The sequence below is a fragment of the Bombina bombina genome, chromosome 6 (assembly GCF_027579735.1).
Source record: "Bombina bombina isolate aBomBom1 chromosome 6, aBomBom1.pri, whole genome shotgun sequence".
NCBI classification, from domain to species: domain Eukaryota; kingdom Metazoa; phylum Chordata; class Amphibia; order Anura; family Bombinatoridae; genus Bombina; species Bombina bombina.
Window position 1 is genome coordinate 205,524,774 of NC_069504.1, and position 23,054 is coordinate 205,547,827.

At 40.5% G+C, this 23,054-nt stretch overlaps 1 protein-coding gene across 1 annotated transcript in view; it reads right to left on the bottom strand.

Moving 5' to 3' along the window:
- LOC128665004 (isotocin receptor-like) overlaps positions 1-21,889 on the bottom strand; it is a 46,894-nt gene extending 25,005 nt beyond the window's left edge. The window contains exon 1 of the mRNA XM_053719781.1: positions 20,974-21,889. Coding sequence (XP_053575756.1) covers positions 20,974-21,889 — 916 coding nt within the window. The remainder of the gene's footprint in view (positions 1-20,973) is intronic.
- Positions 21,890-23,054: the final 1,165 nt, after the last annotated feature.

Genomic DNA, 23,054 nt, shown 5'->3' on the forward strand with positions numbered 1-23,054 from the left:
AGGAGAGCAAATGGAGGAAACAGGTATGCTAGACTGAAAACCCAAGGTACTGCCAGAACATCTATCAGGGCAACATGAGGATCTCTCAACCTTGAACCGTACCTCAGAAGCTTGGCGTTCTGTCGAGACGCCATCATATCCAACTCCGGCATCCCCCATTTGAGGGTTAATCTGGAGAACACCTCCGGATGGAGTGCCCACTCCCCGGGATGAAAAGTCTGTCTGCTCAAAAAGTCCGCTTCCCAGTTGTCCACCCCTGGAAAGTGGATGGCAGACAACAATTGTGGGCTTCCGCCCAGTGAATAATCTGAGCCACCTCTATCATGTCTAAGGAACTCCGAGTTCCTCCCTGGTGGTTGATGTAAGCCACTGAGGTGATATTTTCCAACTGGAACCTCATAAACCAGGCTAAGGACAACTGAGGCCACGCTATCAGAGCATTTTAAATCGCTCTCAACTCCAATATATTTATGGGGAGAGCAGACTCCTCCTGAGTCCATAGACCCTGCACTTTTAACAAATCCCAGACTGCTCCCCAGCCCAGCAGGCTGGCAGTGGTTACAATGACCCAGGAAGGTCTCCGGAAGCATGTGCCTCGAGACAGATGCTCCTGATAACACCACCACGGGAGAGAGTCTCTCGTCGACTGATCTAGATCTTTTCTCTGAGACAGATCCAAATGGTCCCCATTCCATTGTCTGAGCATGCATAACTGTAGAGCTCTCAAATAGAATCGAGCAAAGGGAATGATGTCCATAGAAGCAATCATCAGACCAATTACCTCCATACATTGAACCACTGAAGGCTGAACAGTAGACTGCAGAGAGAGGCAAGAGGAAAGAATCTTGGATTTTCTGACCTCTGTCAGAAAAATAAATTTTCATAGATAGAGGATCTATTATGGTCCCTAAGAAAACCACCCTTGTAGCTGGAACAAGGGAACTCTTTTCTAGATTCACTTTCCATCTGTGGGAACGTAGAAAAGACTCTCTGTATAAGAGTTTGCTTGTTGAAAAGATGGTGCCTGAACCAATATATCATCCAGGTAAGGTGCCACTGCAATTCCCTGAGCTCTGATCACTGCCAAGAGAGCCCCCAGAATCTTTGAAAATATTCTGGGAGCTGTGCCAAGGCCAAACAGAAGAGCCACAAACTGAAAGTGTTTGTCTAAAAATGCGAATCTCAGATACTTGTGATGATCCCTGTGAATGGGAACATGAAGATACGCATCCTTCAGGTCTATGGTCGTCATAAACTGACCCTTTTGTACCAAGGGAAGAATGGACCGAATAGTCTCCATTTTGAAGGATGTTACCCTGAGAAACTTGTTTAGACACTTTCACCTAGATTACAAGTTCTGCGTTAGCCTTAAAAAGCAGCATTAAGGGGTCCTAACGCTGCTTTTTAACGCCCGCTGGTATTACGAGTATGGCAGGTACAGGTGTACCGCTCACTTTTCTTCCGCGACTTTTGGCTACCGCAAATCCCCTTACGTCAATTGTGTGTCCTATCTTTTTAATGGGATTTGCCTAACGCCGGTATTACGAGTCTTGGAAGAAGTGAGCGGTACAGCCTCTACCTCCAAGACTCCTACCGCATAAAAAGTCAGTAGTTAAGAGTTTTATGGGCTAACGCCGGAACATAAAGCTCTTAACTACAGTGCTCCAAAGTACACTAACACCCATAAACTACCTATGATACCCCTAAACCGAGGCCCCCCACATCGCAAACCCTATAATAAAATTATTTAACCCCTAATCTGCCGACCGGACACCGCCGCCACCTACATTATACAACAAACCAGAACTCCAGCACCTGACAGTAACAAGGTGTGCACGCTTCAGGAATACTGCACTGTACTCCACACAGAATAAAGTCACAAAGAAGAAGCAGCACCAACCAGTAGTTTCCAACAGATTTATTCGTGCAGAATGCACAGTTAACAGCCAGACCAACAAACAGCAACGTTTCGGACTTAGTCCTTAATCATGCATGATTAAGGACTAAGTCCGAAACGTTGCTGTTTGTTGATCTGGCTGTTAACTGTGCATTCTGCACGAATAAATCTGTTGGAAACTACTGGTTGGTGCTGCTTCTTCTTTGTGACTTTTTTTTTTTTTTGGCCACCTACATAGAAACATAGAAACATAGAATTTGACGGTAGATAAGAACCAAAAAGGCCCATCAAGTCTACCCATATTACATGTTACTTTTTCCTTAGGATAGCCTTATGCATGTCCCAGGCATTTTTAAATTCCTTTACAGTCTTTGTGTTTACCACCTCAAATGGAAGTTTATTCCATGAATCCACCACCCTTTCTGTAAAAAAATGCTTCCTCAAATTTCTCCTGAATCTACTACCCTCTAACTTTAGATTGTGACCCCTTGTTTTGGCATTTATTTTTTTGTGAAAAATGCTTTCAGCTTCTATTTTATTAAGTCCCTTCATATATTTGAAGGTTTCTATCATGTCACCTCTTTCCCTTCTATCCTCTAAACTATACATATTTAGATCATAGAGTCTTTCTTTGTATGTTTTATATTTTAGACCATGTACCATTTTAGTAGCCCTCCTTTGGACAGCTTCTAGTTTATTTATATCTGTCTTAAGATATGGTCTCCAGAACTGTACACAGTATTCCATATTTGGTCTAACTAATGATCTGTAAAGTGGCATAAGAACCTTGCTATTTCTGCTAATAAAACCTCTTCCAATGCAACCAAGCATTTGACTACATTATAGCTATGAACCCCATAATCTGCTTCCCCTAACATTGCCGACAACTACATTATATTTATTAAAAGGGCGTTTTGTGGGGTACTGCCCCAAAGTAATCAGCTCTTTTACCTGTAAAAAAAAATACAAGACCTGCCCAACATTACAACCCACCACCCACACTCCCCTACTCTTCTAAAACCCACCGATCCCCCCTTAAAAAAACCTAACACTACCCCATTGAAGATCACCCTACCTTGAGCCGTGCATCGATGGGCCAGAAGAGGACATCCGGCCCGGCAGAAGTCTTCATCCGATCGGGGCACAAGAGGTCCTCCATCCAGCAGAAGTCTTCATCCAAGCGGCATCTTCTATCTTCATCCATCTGGCGAGGAGCGGGTCCATCTTCAAGACATCCAACGCGGAGCATCCTCTTCTTCCCGACAACTAACGACGAATGAAGGTTCCTTTAAATGATGTCATCCAAGATGGTGTGATAGGATTCTATCAGCCAATCAGAATTAAGGTAGGAAAAATTAGATCAGCCAATAGAATGTGACATCAATTCTTTTGGCTGATCCAATCCGATTGGCTGATTTAATCAACCAATCGGATTTTTCCTACCTTAATTCCGATTGGCTGATAGAATCCTATAAGCCAATCGGAATTCGAGGGGCGCCATCTTGGATGACATCATTTAAAGGAACCTTTATTCGTCGTTAGTCATCGGGAAGAATAGGATGCTCCGCGTCGGATGTCTTGAAGATAGACCCACTCCGCGCCGGATGGATGAGGATAGAAGATGCCGCTTGGATGAAGACTTCTGCTGGATGGAGGACCTCTTCTGCCCCGATCGGATGAAGACTTCTGCCGGTCCGGATGTCCTCTTCTGGCCCATCGGTGACCAGCTGGGTGAACACGGCTCAAGGTAGGGTGATCTTCAATGGGGTAGTGTTAGGTTTTTTTAAGGGGGGATCGGGTGGGTTTTAGAGTAGGGGTGTGTGGGTGGTGGGTTGTAATGTTGGGGGGGTCTTGTATATTTTTTTTACAGGTAAAAGAGCTGATTACTTTGGAGCAATGCCCCGCAAAAAGCCCTTTTAAGGGCTGGTAAAAGAGCTGATTACTTTTGTAATTTAGTATAGGGTAGGGAATTTTATTATTTTGGGGGGCTTTTTTATTTTATTAGGGGGCTTAGATTAGGTGTAATTAGATTAAAATTCTTGTAATATGTTTTTATTTTTTGTAATTTTTTTTTTTTTTTTGTAATATAGTTTAGTTTATTTAATTGTATTTTAGTTTAGATCATTGTAGGTAATTTATTTAATTAATTTATTGATAGTGTAGTGTTAGGTGTATTTGTAACTTAGGTTGGAATTTATTTTACAGGTAATTTTGTAATTATTTTAACTAGGTAGCTATTAAATAGTTATTAACTATTTAATAGCTATTGTACCTAGTTAAAACAAATACAAAGTTGCCTGTAAAATAAATATAAATCCTAAAATAGCTACAATGTAATTATTAATTATATTGTAGCTATTTTAGGGTTTATTTTATAGGTAAGTATTTAGTTTTAAATAGGAATAATTTATTTAATTATAGTAAATTTATTTAGATTTCTTTAAATTATATTTAACTTAGGGGGGTATTAGGGTTAGGGTTAGACTTAGGTTAGGGGTCAATAACTTTATTATAGTAACGGCGACATTGGGGGAGGCAGATTAGGGGTTAATAATTGTAGGTAGGTGGCGGCAATGTTAGGGAGGGCATATTAGGGGTTAATAAAATTTATTATAGTGTTTGCGAGGCGGGAGTAAGGCGGTTTAGGGGTTAATACATTTATTATAGTGGCGGCGATGTCCGGTCAGCAGATTAGGGGTTAATAATTTAGGTAGATGGCGGCGATGTTGGAGGCGGCAGATTAGGGGTTAATAAATATAATATAGGTGTCGGCAATGTTAGGGGCAGCAGATTAGGGGTTCATAGTGATAATGTTGGTGGCGGCGTTGTCCGGAGCGGAAGATTAGGGGTTAATAATATTATGTAGGTGTCAGCGATAGTGGGGGCGGCAGATTAGAGGTTAATAAGTGTAAGGTTAGGGGTGTTTAGACTCGGGGGTTCATGCTAGGGTGTTAGGTGTAGACTTAGAAAGTGTTTCCCCATAGGAAACAATGGGGCTGAGTTAGGAGCTGAACGCTGCTTTTTTGCAGGTGTTAGTTTTTTTTTCCAGCCAGCTCAGCCCCATTGTATCCTATGGGGAAATCGTGCACGAGCACATTTTTCCAGATTACTGCTACCGTAAGCAACACTGGTATTACAGGTAGAAGTGGAGCCAAATTTTGCTCAACGCTCACTTTTCTGAGGCTAACGCAGCCATTCAGAAAACTTGTAATACCAGCATTGTTTAAAGGGAGCGCTGGAAAAAAAAGGAGAGTTAGGTTTTTACCAACAAAACTAGTAATCTAGGCGTTTATGTCTAAAATAGGACAAAAAGTTCCCTCTTTTTTGGGAACCACAAACAGATTGGAATAGAATCCCAGACCCTGTTTCCTTTCGGAACTGGAACTATCTGTCAGCCGCTCAGGAATCAATCCGGGATGTAACCCAACTGCTAGCGTGAATTGAAAGCACACGCTAGCACACTGAGAAATATCCAGGACGTGACCCACTCAGGAAGCAGATTAGAAGATAACAAAAATGAATATTGTTCCAGAATGCAGGAAAGCCACAAAGGATAAAACGTCCCTTTAAGTAGTACAAAGAACAAAAAGGAAATGCTCTTCCTTGAAGCTTCTGGAAAAGGGTCCTCTTTAGCAGGCTAGTAAAACAAAGGAAAAGTTCTCTTTTGCAGCTTGTAAAAGTATAATGTCCCTTTAAGCAGGTTTATAACAAACAGAAAGGCAAAGTTCTCTTTTGCAGCTTGTAAAAGTAAATGTCCCTTTTAAGCAGGTGTATAACAAACAGAAAGGCAAAGTTCTCTTTTGCAGCTTGTAAAAGTAAATGTCCCTTTTAAGCAGGTGTATAACAAACAGAAAGGCAAAGTTCTCTTTTGCAGCTTGTAAAAGTAAATGTCCCTTTTAAGCAGGTGTATAACAAACAGAAAGGCAAAGTTCTCTTTTGCAGCTTGTAAAAGTAAATGTCCCTTTTAAGCAGGTGTTGTTTAACAAAGAATAGGTTTAAAGGTAAAGGCCAAAGCAAGGTCAGGCAGGCAGAAGTCGGCATCCAAATATCAGCAAAAGGTATAGGCAAAAGACAGGGTCAGACAAGCAGAAGTCGGCATCAAAGTATCAGCAAAAGGGTAATAGCTACAGGCAAGGTCAGGCAGGCAGAAGTCAATGTCCAAATAGCAGCAAGTAGGGATTAGGCAAGAGGCTTGGTCAGGCAGGCAGAAGTCGGTACACAGAAGAACAAAACTGATATGGTACTCACAATTCAGGGATACAACAAACGGGCCCAGATTCAGATCTCCCGCCGAGATTTAAAGGGCAGAGCGTAACCGTCATCAGAGGGGTGTGAGAGAAAGCGTCATGTTGCTAAGCAACATGACGTCAGAGACACAGAGGAGTTCCGGGAGCCGCGGCGACACGGCGATGAACGGAAGCGCTCATGACAGCACCCCCTCCTCAAGGACCCCTCCGGGGGACAGGACCAGGTCTATCAGGATGTGTCTTGTGGAAGGACTTGACCAATATAGGAGCATTTACTTGATGAGCAGGTTCCCAAGAACGTTCCGTGACTGGATAACCCTTCCAATGAATGAGATAATACAATTTCTTGCCCCGCAATTTGGAATCTAGAATATGGCTGATCTCAAACTCAGGATGTCCATGCACCAATAACGGTGGAGGTTTAGAAAAAGGCTTAGAATACCTGTTAAACATCACAGGTTTTAAAAGAGAAACATGAAATACCGGATGGACTTTGAGAGACTTGGGTAAAGCTACCCGATAAGCAGTGGAACATACCTGACCCAGTATTCGGAAAGGACCCACATATCGTGGTCCCAATTTGTTAGAAGGTTGTTTCAGGCGAAGAAATCGAGAGGAAATCCAAACTTTATCACCAGGGCGATATTTGGGAGCCTTTTTCCGTCGAAGATCCGAAAAGAACTTGTAACGTCTAGAAGTTACAGAAAGAATACGATGTATCTTCTGCCAATGTCGAGTTAATCTTCGGGCTGTAAGATCAGAAGCAGGATTCACTGTGGAGGAAGTATGCAAAGGGAATGTCCTAGGCTGATATCCATAAGCTGCATGAAAAGGAGAAGTCTGAAGGGAGGAATTGTACCGGGCATTATGGGCCAATTCAGCCAAAGGAAGGTAAGAAGTCCAGTTTGAATGATAATGATCCACATAATGTCTAAGATATGTTTCAAGACACTGGTTTACTCTTTCAGTCTGACCATTCGATTGTGGGTGGTGAGAAGTAGAGAGAGATATAGTAGTACCAAAATGTTTACAAAGTGACCTCCAAAATCGAGAAACGAATTGTACCCCTCTATCAGAAACAATATCTAGAGGAAATCCATGGATTCTTACAATATGTAGAATAAAAAGTTCAGAGAGTCTTTTGGCAGATGGTAATCCTGGCAAGGGTACAAAATGAGCCGTCTTAGTGAACCTGTCGACCACCACCCAGATAGTATTGTTCCCAGTGGACAAGGGAAGATCGGTAATAAAGTCCATGGATACATGAGTCCAAGGCTGGTGAGGTATAGGCAATGGTTGGAGTAATCCTGAAGGAAGTTGGCGTGGGGTTTTGTTCATGGCACATTGTGTGCATACTGAGACGTAATCCTTCACATCTTGAGAGAGTGTAGGCCACCAGACATGTTGTTTGAGGTTTCGAGTGGTAATACTGATGCCAGGATGTCCAGAAAGGGGACTATCATGAGCCCAAAATAAAATCTTGGAACGAAGGCGTTCAGGAACAAAGAGTAAACCATTGGGAGGTTTACAGGACAAAGGAAGATGCTCTTGAGCGGACTGTAATTCTTGTAACCAAGAAGTTGTTAACTGGGCAATGACTTCATGAGGTTGGAGAATGGTACCAGACTCAGGAACTGGGGTATCTTGAAATTGTCTGGAAAGTGCGTCTGCTTTAATATTTTTTGATCCAGGTATGTAAGACAAATTATAGTGAAACCGAGAGAAGAATAAGGACCAGCGTGCTTGCCTGGAATTTAGTCGTTTGGCTGTTTGGAGATACAGAAGGTTCTTATGATCAGTAAGTATAGTAAATGGCAAAGAAGTACCTTCCAGCCAATGTCTCCATTCATCCAATGCCATCTTGATGGCAAGCAACTCTTTATTCCCTACGTCATAGTTAAATTCGGAAGGAGTGAATTTTTTAGAGAAAAAAGCAACAGGATGAATCCTTCCAGTCTCTGGTATTCGTTGAGACAGAACCGCTCCAGCAGCAACAGAGGAAGCATCCACCTCCAGAATAAATTGAAACTCAGGATTTGGATGACGAAGGATAGGAGCTGAGGAAAAAGCTTCTTTGAGAGATTCAAAAGCTTCTATAGCCTCAGACGGCCATACTTTACAGTTTTGTCCTTTTCTTGTGAGAGAAGTAAGAGGAGAAGTAATAGTAGCAAAATTCTTGATGAACTTTCTGTAATAATTGGCGAAGCCTAGGAAACGTTGTAAAGCCTTCAAAGAATCAGGTCTAGGCCAATCCAAAATGGCAGAAAGTTTAGTAGGGTCCATTTCGAATCCAGATGCCGATATTACATAACCCAGAAAGGGTATGGATTTTTGATGGAAAGAACATTTCTCCAGTTTAGCAAACAGATGGAATTCTCTTAGACGTTGAAGTACTTTCTTGACGTGGTGCACATGATCTTGGTGGTTCTGAGAAAAAATTAAGATGTCGTCCAGATATATGATAACAAAAATATTCAAAAAATCACGAAAGATCTCATTTACAAAATGCTGGAAAACCGCCGGAGCATTGCATAGCCCGAAGGGCATGACCAAATATTCATAATGCCCAAATCGAGTGTTAAAGGCAGTCTTCCACTCATCTCCTTTGCGTATACGGATCAAGTTGTATGCACCACGTAGGTCGAGTTTGGTGAAAATGGTGGCTCCCTGAAGATAAGTAAAAAGTTCAGGAATAAGGGGCAGAGGATAACTGTTCTTGATGGTAATCTGATTCAATCCACGATAATCAATACAGGGTCTTAATCCGCCATCCTTTTTTCCCACAAAAAAGAAACCAGCCCCTACAGGGGAAGAGGAGGGTCGAATAAATCCTCTAGCCAGATTGTCTTTTATATATTCTTCCAGAGCCATGTTTTCTGGTTTAGAAAGTGGATATGTCTTGCCTCGAGGATAGGCAGCCCCAGGAAGGAGGTCAATGGGACAATCAAAAGGGCGATGAGGAGGAAGACGTTCTGCTTCTTTTTTGGAGAAGACATCCACAAAGTCATGGTAATGCATAGGTAAGGATTCCGGAGTTTCAACTGTGAGAGCAATAGTGAGTGGTAACTTAGTAATCTTTTGAAGACATTTAGTCTGGCATGTAGATCCCCAGGAAGTGAGTTCACCGAAAGTCCAAGAAAAAATGGGATTGTGAATCTGGAGCCAGGGTAATCCCAAGATAATGGGAAATTGCGGAGTGGAAATGACATCGAAACAAATTGTCTCAGAATGAAGTATTCCTACGGTGAGGATTAAGGGTTGAGTAGAAAACTGAATGTATCCAGAACCCAAAGGATCTCCACTGACCGTAGAGACTGAAATGGAATACTCCTTCTTTAGTAAGGGTATAGAATGAGTAGAAACAAATGTAGAGTCAATGAACACACCTCCAGCACCAGAATCAATTAGAGCTTGGGTATAGATCTTCTTATGTCCAATTAGAAGAGTTACTGGAACAAAGAGTTTCTTGTATAGGGAATGATCACTATTTTGGCTTAACTCAGTTCCCTGGACTAGAGTTAAGCCCTGGCTTTTACTGGCCTAGTAGGACAATCCCTTAATAAATGTCCTTTAAGGCCACAGTACAGACATAAGCCAAGAGTCCGTCTTCTTAAGCGTTCAGTCTCAGTTAATTTTATACTTCCTACTTCCATGGGTTCAGCCTGATCAGTAGTAGGAGAGGCTGGAGTGACTGGATTAGAAAAACGAGGAGCTAAACGAAAAGGAGTTCGAGTGGAAGTCCTCTGTGTTCTATCCTTTTCTTGTTGGCGTTCACGAAACCTGGCGTCGAGACTGATACAGAGATTTATTAAGGCTTCTAAGGACTCTGGAAGTTCACGATACACCAATTCATCCTTGAGACGCTCAGAAAGTCCTTTACGGAAAGCGGCTCTGAGTGCTCCCTGATTCCAAGTGGTTTCAGAGGCAAGGGTGCGGAACTCAATTGCATATTGAGAGACTGGTTGATTTCCTTGACGTAAATCCAGGAGAGTTGCTTCAGCAGCGGATGACCTTCCAGGTTTATCGAATACGTTTGAGAATGTAGATAGAAATGTATCAACATCCAACAGTATAGGATCATTCTTTTCTAGCAAAGGTGACACCCAAGCCAAGGCTTTTCCTTTCATTAAGGAAATAAGAAACGTGATTCTAGAAGAGGCAGTAGCAAAGAGAGTAGGGCTATTTCGGAAATGAAGACGGCATTGATTCAAAAAGCCTCTACATTCTTCAGGATTCCCATCATATTTATCCGGAAGAGGAATCCTGGGACTTAGTTGTACCTGAGACTGATTGTTAGGAATCGGAGGAGGTAATGCCTCAATCGGATTTGGATTGGGATTAGGATTGGGAGGTGCGGTAGCAACCAAATTTTGTAATAGAGCAGTAATTTGATCAAGTTTAGTGTCCAGAGACTGCAAGTGAGTGGCATGAGAACCCAAGAGCTGTCCCTGGTGAGCCACGGCCATAGATAATTCAGTGGGGTCCATTTTTATGGCCCGTTTGTAATGTCAGCCGCTCAGGAATCAATCCGGGATGTAACCCAACTGCTAGCGTGAATTGAAAGCACACGCTAGCACACTGAGAAATATCCAGGACGTGACCCACTCAGGAAGCAGATTAGAAGATAACAAAAATGAATATTGTTCCAGAATGCAGGAAAGCCACAAAGGATAAAACGTCCCTTTAAGTAGTACAAAGAACAAAAAGGAAATGCTCTTCCTTGAAGCTTCTGGAAAAGGGTCCTCTTTAGCAGGCTAGTAAAACAAAGGAAAAGTTCTCTTTTGCAGCTTGTAAAAGTATAATGTCCCTTTAAGCAGGTTTATAACAAACAGAAAGGCAAAGTTCTCTTTTGCAGCTTGTAAAAGTAAATGTCCCTTTTAAGCAGGTGTATAACAAACAGAAAGGCAAAGTTCTCTTTTGCAGCTTGTAAAAGTAAATGTCCCTTTTAAGCAGGTGTATAACAAACAGAAAGGCAAAGTTCTCTTTTGCAGCTTGTAAAAGTAAATGTCCCTTTTAAGCAGGTGTATAACAAACAGAAAGGCAAAGTTCTCTTTTGCAGCTTGTAAAAGTAAATGTCCCTTTTAAGCAGGTGTTGTTTAACAAAGAATAGGTTTAAAGGTAAAGGCCAAAGCAAGGTCAGGCAGGCAGAAGTCGGCATCCAAATATCAGCAAAAGGTATAGGCAAAAGACAGGGTCAGACAAGCAGAAGTCGGCATCAAAGTATCAGCAAAAGGGTAATAGCTACAGGCAAGGTCAGGCAGGCAGAAGTCAATGTCCAAATAGCAGCAAGTAGGGATTAGGCAAGAGGCTTGGTCAGGCAGGCAGAAGTCGGTACACAGAAGAACAAAACTGATATGGTACTCACAATTCAGGGATACAACAAACGGGCCCAGATTCAGATCTCCCGCCGAGATTTAAAGGGCAGAGCGTAACCGTCATCAGAGGGGTGTGAGAGAAAGCGTCATGTTGCTAAGCAACATGACGTCAGAGACACAGAGGAGTTCCGGGAGCCGCGGCGACACGGCGATGAACGGAAGCGCTCATGACACTATCACTCCCAAGAAATGTCCCGAACGCAATTCAAGAATGTCTGTCTTTTTATCTGGTCTGCAGATAATCTTGAGAGAAGAAACCTGTCCCTGGGAGGAAATGTCTTGAATTATTTTTTGTAACCCTGAGACACTATGTCCACAGCCCAAGGATCTGTGACATATCATACCCAAGCTGGATAAAACAGAGGAGGTCTGCCCTCACTTAATCCAGTCCCGGACCGGGGGCGACCCCTTCATGCTTACTTAAACTCAGCTGCAGGCTTTTTAGATTGCTTCCCCTTGTTCCAAGACTGATTGGGTTTCCAAGAAGACTTGGCTTGTTCCTGCTTGGAAGAGGGAGAGGAAGACTTTCCTTTGGGTTACAAAAGGAACGAAAATGACTGACGTCCTTTAGATCTATTCTTCTTGTCTTGTGGTATAAAATACCCTTTTGCCACCAGTAATGTCAGAGATTATTTCTGCCAAACCAGGGCCAAACAAGGTCTTACACTTGTAAGGAAGCGCTAAAAGCTTGGACTTAGAGGTAACATCTGCTGACCATGATTTCAGCCACAAAGCACTGCGAGCTAGCACAGCGAAGCCAGATATCTTGGCTCCTAGCTTAATAAGTTGCATGGTGGCATCAGAAATAAAGGAATTGGCTAGCTTGAGAGCCTTAATCCTATCTTGGATTTTCTCCAAAGGAGTCTCAACTTGAAGAAATTCAAACAGAGCGTCGAACCAATAAGATGCCGCACTGGACACTGTGGCCATACAAATTGCTGGTTGCCACTGAAGGCATTGATGAACATACATCTTCTTCAAAAAAGCCTCCAGCTTTTTGTCCATAGGATCTTTAAAATAGCAGCTATCCTGTATAGGAATAGTAGTTCTTTTAGCCAGAGTAGAAATAGCCCCTTTTACTTTAGGCACTGTGTGCCATGAATATTTGATGGAGTCAGTGACAGGAAATATCTTTTTAAAAACAGGAGATGGAGAAAACAGTACCCCTGGTCTCTCCCATTCCTGCGCAATAATCTCCATAGCACGGTCTGGAACAGGAAACACTTCCAAAGAGGAAGGAACATCAAAGTACTTATTAAGTTTACTTGATTTCTTGGGGTTGACAATGACAGGCGGGTCGGAGTCGTCCAAAATAACCAAAATCTCCTTTAACAATGCACAAAGGTGTTCAAGCTTAAATCTGAAGGATACTACTTCAGCATCAGATGAAAGAATTACACTGTCCGAATCTGAGATTTCACCCTCAGAGGCTACTGACATATCCTCCTCATCAGACTTATGGGAGAAAACAATCTGAGTAGCAGAGTTTGGGACACAAACCTTAGCTCTTGATTCTTGCGGACCTGATCTGACAGTGCGGATCAGGTCTGCAAGACCTCGCTGAATGCGGAGAGCAATACACTCTCCTTATCACAAGAGCTGCTGGTGCAACGCCGCCCCCTGCAGACTCGCAGCCAATGGGCCACCAGCAGGGGGTGTCAATCAACCTGATCGTACTCGATTGGTTGAATTCTGGCGATTCCTGTCCGCCTGCTCAGAGCTGCTGTTTCTGGCGATTTGACCACCTCTACACCTCAGTCATTAGCTGGGGTGCCTACCTGCCCCTCCGGTAATGGAAAACACTGAACTGCAAGACCGGATTCTGTCAACCGCTTCTAAGCAGAGTCGGAGCAAATGGTCACATGACCAGCAAAAAAGATTATGCCACACATGTAAAGCACGCGTTTGTAGCCGGAAGAGACAAAGAGAAAACAACACAGCTGCTCTCTGACAGAAATTACTGCGTCAGAGTCGACAATGATTGTAATTATATGTGATCGAGTAAAATCCCTCTTCATACAGTTATCATTTAAAAATAAAAATTTTGAGCCACCGGATTGGGGTTAACTCCTTACTACCCATAAAGGAGATTAATCCCTGTTTCTATGTCACATAATAAACGTGCCTGCCACTGCCATAATCTATCCTGAACTCAGGATTATAGTCCCACAATAAATGCAGAGTTGGATTCAAATTAACCCTCACAGTGCCATCCTCCTAGCCCCAGAAGACAAATCGCACTTACCTGCACATCTAGCTGTCCGGAAGAGGACAGCTCACCCAGCGTGAAAGGAAGCCACTCCTTACAAAGACCTGTGTAAAAAAGAAAGAACAGAGTAACCATACTGTGGCTTTCTGTACTAGGGCAGCAACATGTTAGGAAAACGCAGCAAGGCCCACCTTACAAGTTCCTAACTGCTTTAAAGCCACCACTACTCTACTGAAGAGATTGACAAGGAGTACAGCTATACAGAAAATCTTGCTTGTAGCAAAAGAAATCTAATTTTCTTCAGACACCAAAACTTCACCTCCTCCATTTAACAGAGGCAAAGAGAATTACTGGGGATTGTGGGTAGGGGAGTGATACTTAAAGGGACCCTGAACCGAATTTTTTTTCTCTCTTAATTCAGATAGAGCATGCAATTTTAGCAACTTTCTAATTTAATCCTATTATCAAATTTTCTTCATTCTCTTGGTATGTTTATTTGAAAAGCAAGAATGTAAGTTTAGATGCCGGCCCATTTTTGGTGAGCAACCTGGGTTGTCTTTGCTGATTGGACAGCACCAATAAACAAGTGCTGTCCATAGTCTGAACCAAAAATTTGCCGGCTCCTTAGCTTAGATGCCTTCTTTTTTAAATAAAAATAGCAAGAGAACAAAGAAAAATTGCTAATAGGAGTAAATTAGAAAGTTGCTTAAAATTGCATGCTCTATCTGAATCATGAAATAAAAAAATTGGATTCAATGTCCCTTTAAATGGATACTAAACCCACATTTTTTCTTTCATGATTCAGATAAAGCATGCAATTTTAAGCAATTTTCTAATTTACTACTATTATCAAATTTTCTTTGCTATCTTTATTTGTAAATGCAGGAATGTAAGGTTAGGAGCCAGCCCATTTTTGGTTCAGCACCTGGATAGAGCTTGCTGGCATTTAGCCACCAATCAGGAAGCACTACCCAGATGCTGAACCAAAATGGGCCGGCTCTTAAGCTTTCATTCCTGCCTATTTAAATAAAGATGGCAAGAGTAAAAAAGAAGATTGACAATAGGAGTAAATTATAAACTCACCATATCTGAGAAATATACGCCTAGATCACGAGTTTGGCGTTAGCCTTAAAAAGCAGCATTCAGAGGTTCCAACGCTGCTTTTTAACGCCCGTGGTATTACGAGTCAGGCATGAAAGGGTGTACCGCTCACTTTTATTCCGCGACTCGAGGCTACCTCAAATCCCCTTACGTCAATTGCGTATCCTATCTTTTTAATGGGATTTGCCTAACGCTGGTATTACGAGTCTTGGAAGAAGTGAGCGGTACAGCCTCTACCTCCAAGACTCCTACCGCATTTAAAAGTCAGTAGTTAAGAGTTTTATGGGCTAACGCTGTAACATAAAGCTCTTAACTACAGAGCTACAAAGTACACTAACACCCATAAACTACCTATTAACCCCTAAACCGAGCCCCCCCCCACATCGCAAACACTATAATAAAATGATTTAACCCCTAATCTGCCGACAGGACATCGCCGCCACCTACATTATACCTATGAACCCCTAATCTGCTGCCCCTAACATCGCCGACACCTATATTACCGTATATTTATTAACCCCTAATCTGCCGCCCCCAACGTCGCCGCCACCTACCTACAATTATTAACCCCTAATCTGCCGACCGGACATTGCCACCACTTTAATAAATGTATTAACCCCTAAACCGCCACACTCCCGCCTCTCAAAAACAAGTTAAATTTTATTAAAACCTAATCTGCACCCCCAATGTCGCCGACACCTACCTACAATTATTAACCCCTAATCTTCCGACCCCAATGTTGCCGCTACTATAATAAAGTTATTAACCCCTAAACCTAAGTCTAACCCTAACCCCCCTAACTTAAATATAATTTAAACGAAATTAATTTAACATAATTAAATAAATTAATCCTATTTAAAAATAAGTACTTACCAATAAAATAAACCCTAAGCTAGCTACAATATAACTAATAGTTACATTGTAGCTAGCTTATGATTTATTTTTATTTTACAGGCAACTTTGTATTTATTTTAACTAGGTACAATAGTTATTAAATAGTTATTAACTATTTAATAACTACCTAGCTAAAATAAGTACAAAATTACCTGTAAAATAAACCGAACCTAAGTTACAATTACACCTAATGCTACACTATCAGTAAACTAATTACCTAAACTACCTACAATTAATTACAATTAAATGAAATAAACTAAATTACGGAAAAAAAAAAACTAAATTACAGGGAAAAAATAAGAATTACAAGAATTTTAAACTAATTACACCTAATCTAATCCCCCTAATAAAATAAAAAGTCCCCCAAAATAATAAAATGTCCCTACCCTATACTAAATTACAAATAGCCCTTAAAAGGGCCTTTTGTGGGGCATTGCCCCAAAGTAATCAACTATTTTACCTGTAAAAAAAAGAGTACAATACCCCCCCAACATTACAACCCACCACCCACACACCCCTACTCTAAAACCCACCCAATCTCCCCTTAAAAAAAACCTAGCACTAACCCCCTGAAGATCACCCTACTTTGAGCCGTCTTCACCCAGCCGGGCACAAGTGGTCCTCCAGAGGGTTCGAAGTCTTCATCCAATCGGGGCAGAAGAAGTCCTCCAGACGAAAGAAGGCTTCATCCAGGCGACATCTTGTATCTTCATCCTTCCGGAGCGGAGCAGCTCCATCTTCAATCCAGCCGACGCGGAGCCATCCTCTTCAAACGAAGTCCTAACGAAGAATGAAGGTTCCTTTAAATGACGTCATCCAAGATGGCGTCCCTTGAATTCCGATTGGCTGATAGAATCCTATCAGCCAATCAGAATTAAGGTAGGAAAAATCCTATTGGCTGATGTCATCAGCCAATTGGATTGAAGTTTAATCCGATTGGCTGATCCAATCAGCTAATAGGATTGACCTCGCATTCTATTGGCTGATTGGAACCTTCATTCTTCATTAGGACTTCATTTGAAGAGGATGGCTCCGCGTCGGCTGGATTGAAGATGGCCCCTCTCCGCTCTGGAAGAATAAAGATACAAGATGCCACCTGGATGAAGCCTTCTGCCGTCTGGAGGACTTCTTCTGCCCCGATCAGATGAAGACTTCGAACCCTCTGGAGGACCACTTGTGCCTGGCTGGGTGAAGACGGCTCAAGGTAGGGTGATCTTCAGGGGGTTAGTGTTAGGTTTTTTTAAGGGGGGATTGGGTGGGTTTTAGAGTAGGGGTGTGTGGGTGGTGGGTTGTAATGTTGGGGGGTATTGTACTCTTTTTTTTTTTTACAGGTAAAAGAGCCCTTTTAAGGGCTATTTGTAATTTAGTATAGGGTAGGGAAATTTTATTATTTTTTGGGGGGGGGGTTATTTTATTAGGGGGATTAGATTAAGTGTAATTAGTTTAAAATTCTTGTAATTCTTTTTTTCTGTAATTTAGTGTTTGTTTTTTTCGTAATTTAGTTTATTTCAATTAATTGTAATTAATTGTAGGTAATTTAGGTAATTAGTTTAATGATAGTGTAGTGTTAGGTGTAATTGAAACTTAGGTTAGGATTTATTTTACAGGTAATTTTGTACTTATTTTAGCTAGGTAGTTATTAAATAGTTAATAACTATTTAATAACTATTGTACCTAGTTAAAATAAATACAAAGTTGCCTGTAAAATAAAAATAAATCCTAAGCTAGCTACAATGTAACTATTAGTTATATTGCAGCTAGCTTAGGGTTTATTTTATCGGTATAGTATTATAGTAGCGGCAACGTTGGGGTCGGAAGATTAGGGGTTAATAATTGTAGGTAGGTGTTGGCAACGTGGGGGGGCAGATTAGGGGTTAATAATTGTAGGTAGGTGGGGGCAACATTGGGGGCGACAGATTAGGGGTTAATAAATATAATGTAGGTATTGGCGATGTTGGGGGCAGCAGATTAGGGGTTTATAAGTATAATGTAGGTGGCGGCGGTGTCAGGAGCAGAAGATTGGGGTTAATAGTATAATGCAGGTGGCGACAATGTCGGGGGCGGCAGATTAGGGGTTAATAAGTGTAATATTAGGGGTGTTTAGACTCGGGGTTCATGTTAGGGTGTTAGGTGTAGACATATTTTTTTATTTTCCCATAGGAAACAATGGGGCTGCGTTAGGAGCTGAACGCTGCTTTTTTGCAGGTGTTAGGGTTTTTTTTCAGCCAGCTCAGCCCCATTGTTTCCTATGGGGAAATCGTACACGAGCACGTTTTGCCAGCTTACCGCTACCGTAAGCAACGCTGGTATCGAGGTGAGATGTGGAGCTAAATTTTGCTCAACGCTCACTTTTCTGAGGCTAACGCCGGCTTGCAAAAAACTCGTAATACCAGCGTTGTTTTAAGGGAGCGGTAAGAAAAAAAGGCTTGTTAGCACCGCACAACATTACCGACAAAACTCGTAATCTAGCCGATAGATTTTTTTACTAGTAAATTACCAGGGTTATTATCTCTGCAAAAAACACAAACAATAACTCCCAATTATAAATAACCATTTATTTTAACTTTGATGTATCATCTGAAGTAATTTTAAGGTTTAAATATATTTTATTTCTCTAGTAGAAGTCCTCAATTGTTAGCTGAAAGAACTTTAAATATAGACTTTAATTGTATGCACACATCATACAGACCTGAAATACTTGAAACCAAGAGAACAACATAATATAACTTTAAAAAGGTATATTTAATTAGTGCAGTAATCCCAAAACTTACAAAAAAACTCCTCAAAGCCATCATAATTTATTATTTATGTTGCTTGACCTACATTTGAAAGATTGTGATTTATAGCTCCATAACTGCAACTTATTACATACATTCCTATAGCCATTAATTCCATTTAACGGGATACTAAACCCAAATTTTTTCTTTCATGATTCAGATAGAGCATGCAATTGTAAGCAACTTTCTAGTTTACTCCTATTAGCAATTTTTCTTCGTTCTCAAGAACAACCCAGGTCATTCACCAAAAATGGGCCGGCATCTAAACTTACATGCTTGCTTTTCAAATAAAGATATCAAGAGAATGAAGAACATTTGCTATTAGGAGTAAATGAGAAAGTTGCTTAAAATTGCATGCTCTATCTGAATGACAAAGAAAAAAATTGTGTTCAGTGTCCCTTTAACATTGCATTCTCTATCTGAATCATGAAAGAAAAATTTTGGGTTCAGTGTCCCTTTAAATTGGTGCCTAATTTTACGTTGTTAAAGTAATATTTTAGAGAAGCATTAGTTAGTATATGGTGTAGCATCCAGAATTGATGGTTAGTAAACAATGTGTGTGTTTTTAAGAATATGTGAGATATGTAAATGTAAGTTATTGTGATTATTTCAGATCTTTTGACAGACTTGCATTTCGGGCAATTAGTGCTGATGCTGACTCTAACTCCACTGCCATGAGCACAATATTATCTGTATGGCACACATAAACTGTCAAATGCATTCAGATAACAGGCAGCCTTCAAGGGCTTAGAAATTAGCACAGGAGCCTACCCATGTTTAGCTTTCAACTAAGAATACCAAGAGAACAAAACAAATTTGTTGATAAAAGTAAATTGGAAAGTTGTTTACATTACATGCCCTATCTGAATCATGAGAGTTTAATTTGGACTTTACTATTCCTTTAAAGTTCACCAAGTTGAAGAGGCATTTATCTTAAAATGGAATTATCTAAAAAAAAAGAATTAGATATATATAGCTTAAAAAATGCAGTATAATGTCTATTTATTTGGTATATTGTGCCTATAGTTTACATCTGACATTGTTTTTCCACTAGATCCAGAGAGACTTTAGATTCCGGACCCAGCTACATGATAAACAGTGATTGCCTGAGTAGTATGTTGTTTTATAGTTACAAATAACCTACAAACTATGCTTGACATTTAGATTTTCCTGGCTTTTCTATTTATACACAGATCAGTATTACTCTTTGTCCCTATATGCGCCTATCATTCTATTGAGCTACTGGGCTCTATTTATCAAGCGCCGTATGGAGCTTGATGGCCCCTGTTTCTGGCGAGTCTTCAGACTCGCCAGAAACAGCAGTTATGAAGCAGCGGTCACAAAGACCGCTGCTCCATAACCTGTCCGCCTGCTCTGAGCAGGCGGACACATATCGCCGGAAATCAACCCGATCGAGTACGATCGGGTTGATTGTAGGGCTGCAACAACTAATCGGTAAGTTTGATCATAAAAATAGTTGTCAACAAATCTCTATCAATTAGGTGGTCAGCGATTAGTTGGTCAATTGCACAGCACCAGCTGCTTTAATCTGATGATCTACTGCAACTAAGATTGTGCAAAAAAAATTGAATTTATTTATTTTTTTTAATCTTTTTTCTATCCGATTAATCGGACAATAATCATCCGATTAATCGGATATAAAAAATAAATAATAAATAAAAATGTTTGCACAATACCATGTGCAGGAGTTCATCGGATTGAAGCAGCTTGTGCTGTGCAATTAACCAACTAATCACTGACCACCTAATTGATAATGAGATTCTTTGACAACTATTTTTATGATCAATCTTACTGATTAGTTGTTGCAGCTCTAGTTGGTTGACACCCCCCTGCTGGTGGCCTATTGGCCGCGAGTCTGCAGGGGGCGGCGTTGCACCAGCAGCTCTTGTGAGCTGCTGGTGCAATGCTGAATACGGCGAGCGTATTGCTAGCCGTATTCAGCGAGGTCTTTCGGACCTGATCCGCACTGTCGGATCAGGTCCGCCAGACCTTGATAACTTGGGGCCAATGTGGCTACATATGGGACCATACAACTTATTAGCATTCTGACACAGGGTACTAGAAACACACAGATAAACACTGAATCTAGCACCGTATTTATGTTTAACTCAGTGCATCTACATCAGTGATAGGAAATTAAATATAGCCCAATACATAATTATAGCATTGTCCTGCTATGTGAGATTTTAGACATCATGACCTGTATGTGAAGCTTTAGAAACTGTTTTTTTGTTGTTAAAACAATCTGCCAGTATCATAGTAAAAGGTGTAATTATTACAATTCTATAGTTTTATTTAACATAAAACTACATTAGAGACAATGTGCAGTTTTTCATTTCACTGTGATAATAGTATACATTTGTGCATTCATGCTATGGAATTATATCTTCTTGACTAGTATAGTACATTTTATCAGCATGTACAATTGTCAGTGGTGTATTCTACAACTTACCTTCTGTAGCACAGCTAGGAGACCAAGCAGCCCAAAGCTGCACAATAAAGAAGGGTGTCCAGCATAAAACATAGGCAACTACTATAACCACTGTCATTTTCACTGTTTTAATCATTGCCTTAGATACACAGTTAATGCTGCTTGCCCTGGATGTCACAGTCTGGTGCTGTAGTTGAAGCTCCAAACCATTGTGTTGTTTCACATATATATTCAGTTGTATTGTTCTGCAAATTTGTATCTGGCAAGCAGTTAGTATAGATACAGGGATGAAAAAAATTGCTACAAATATCCAGGTCACGTATGCCTTTGATCCCCATGGTTGAATGAAGTCAGCCCAGCATTCAAAAATGCCTGGATCAATTTCTATCTTAGAGAAAATAAATACCTGGGGAATGCTGAAGATCAGAGAAATGCACCAGCTTGTGCAGATTGCAGTGTTCCATAGAGCTCTCTTCTTTTGAAAAGTGACCATGGGGTAACATATTGCCTGAAATCTGTCCACAGTCATGACAACAATCATATACGTAGAGGCAAACATTCCAACCAGCTGCAAATACTTAATGATTCTACATACAGGGTCTGGTCCAATTAAAACATCTGTAATATCCCAAATCAGTTGAGGAAGAACTTGAAAAAATGCGACAACTAAATCAGCTAAGCCTAGATGAAGCATAAACACATGCATCCGAGATAGCTTCTTCCTCTTTCCCCACAAAACCGAAATAAGAGTGAAGTTCCCAATTGATGCTGTCATGAATATCACACCAAGGACAGAAATCTCAATTTGAGCTAACTGTTCATCCCTTTTAGACCTATCAATTAAATCTGAACTGTTAGTGTTATTTAGATTACTGTACTGAATATTACATTCTATCTGATAATACATGTCCTGTACTGAAAAAGAAAAATTCCTCATAATGTAAAAAGGTTACTTATCTTCCAAGTCAGTATAGCAGCTGTTGCTGAAAAGGAATGGAAAGGCTCATTCAGAAAGCAGATAGCAGTGGAAATATGAATGAACATTCAGTCTAAAGATTTGCTGGACTGTCTGTCAGTCTTCCAAAGCTCCTCCTTCATCTCTATAACAGTGTAAAATTACTTTAGCTCTGAGTAGCTGTCATTTATATTTTGAAAACATTTGTTTTAATGACCTATAAAACCATTAAACATCAGCTAAAAAAAAGTATATTTGATTAAAAAATAAAGCACAACTGTTAAAATGTTCACAAAAGTCTTTAATTTGTAATTTTTTGTGAACTAGTGATATCAACAATCCATTAGCCAATTTATTTATTAATTATACTAAGAAATAACAGTATGAAGTAGTAATTATACTAATAATGTCTCAAAAGTCAAATCTAGTGTATCTCATTAACTGCACGCATATACGCACACAAGGGTTATCAGCTGTGTATAATTACCAGTTCACAGAGCAATTTAATTCTTTTCAGCCTGCTGGTGCATAAAAGAATTCCACTTGTAATGAATGGCAGGTTTCATAGGAAAGACTTAATAGCTCAAACGGGTGTATTGACAAAGGTTTAGAGCAGTATAATTGAAGAAAGATTTTAAGAAAGATAATTTGTCAACATGAATTGATTACAAAAATCAAATACACAGATGTGGTTCTTCATAAATCGAAAACATAAAGTATTACAAATATGTATCTGCATTTTTTAATAAAAGCTATATTGTTCTAACGTATGTCAAATGTAATGCAATAAATCAATTTCCTCATGCACAGGGCTCCAAGTAGTAAGCAGCGAACGTTGCTTTAGAGCCCTTGCGGGACAGTCGCACTCATGTAAGAAGCAGAGTTTCTTCAAGGTGATTGACAGGCAAATGCTAGTGCAACAGTACATGCAGGCAACAGACGTACAGTGTCCACTGGGTATTTTAAGAAAAGGGAAACCAATGGCACTATTTGCCATATTTAAAGACTTTATATGACTCTTATTATTAACTATCTTATGTAGTGAGATTCGGTTATTCAGAGTATTGTGCTGTGTATTGTATTTGAATTTAGGGAGAGTTAGAGGGTAAAGAACCCCCTACTGGAGAATACACTTATAGCACTCTAA